At 78.1% G+C, this 461-nt stretch overlaps 1 protein-coding gene across 1 annotated transcript in view; it reads right to left on the minus strand.

Annotated features, from left to right (window-relative positions):
• Positions 1–303: 303 nt before the first annotated feature.
• The window catches only part of CIMAP1A (ciliary microtubule associated protein 1A), a 6,216-nt gene continuing 6,058 nt past the window's right edge, over positions 304–461 (minus strand). Inside the window, exon 4 of the mRNA XM_069107985.1 lies at positions 304–458. Coding sequence (XP_068964086.1) covers positions 304–458 — 155 coding nt within the window. The remainder of the gene's footprint in view (positions 459–461) is intronic.

The following is a 461-nucleotide window of genomic DNA, read 5'->3' on the forward strand; positions in this document are numbered from 1 at the left end:
CCCCCCCCCCCCCCCCCCCCCCCCCCCCCCCCCCCCCCCCGCTCCGGGAAGGGAGGTGCCCACGGCGAGGGCGGGGCCGGAAGTCTCGCTTCTAGCCACGCACGCAGTCGGCCTACGTCACCGCGCGCACGCGCCTCGCGCTGCTCTTGGCTCCGGCGGCACCGGGAGGTGGCGGCCATGGCGAACTGGGCCCGGGGTGAGACGGTGGCAGCGCGAGCAGGAGGGGGGCGGGGGGGGGGGGGGATGAAGGGGGGCGGGGCCGAGGGCCCCCTTCTCGACCCCTCCTGATCCTTGTCCTCTCCCTCACCGCGCAGGCCCAGGTCCGGGGGGCGGTGCCTCCGCCGCCGCGGACGCGGACACGGACACGGACACGCTCCTGGACGGCGAGAACCAGCGCCTGGCAGACGGGCTGGCGGCCAAGGTCACGCGCCTCAAGGCCGTGCGTGTCCGCGGGGCGGCTT

Source organism: Petaurus breviceps, unplaced genomic scaffold (assembly GCF_028583685.1).
Source record: "Petaurus breviceps papuanus isolate PSGF00001 unplaced genomic scaffold, PetGlider_PUasm1.0 90317, whole genome shotgun sequence".
NCBI lineage: Eukaryota > Metazoa > Chordata > Mammalia > Diprotodontia > Petauridae > Petaurus > Petaurus breviceps.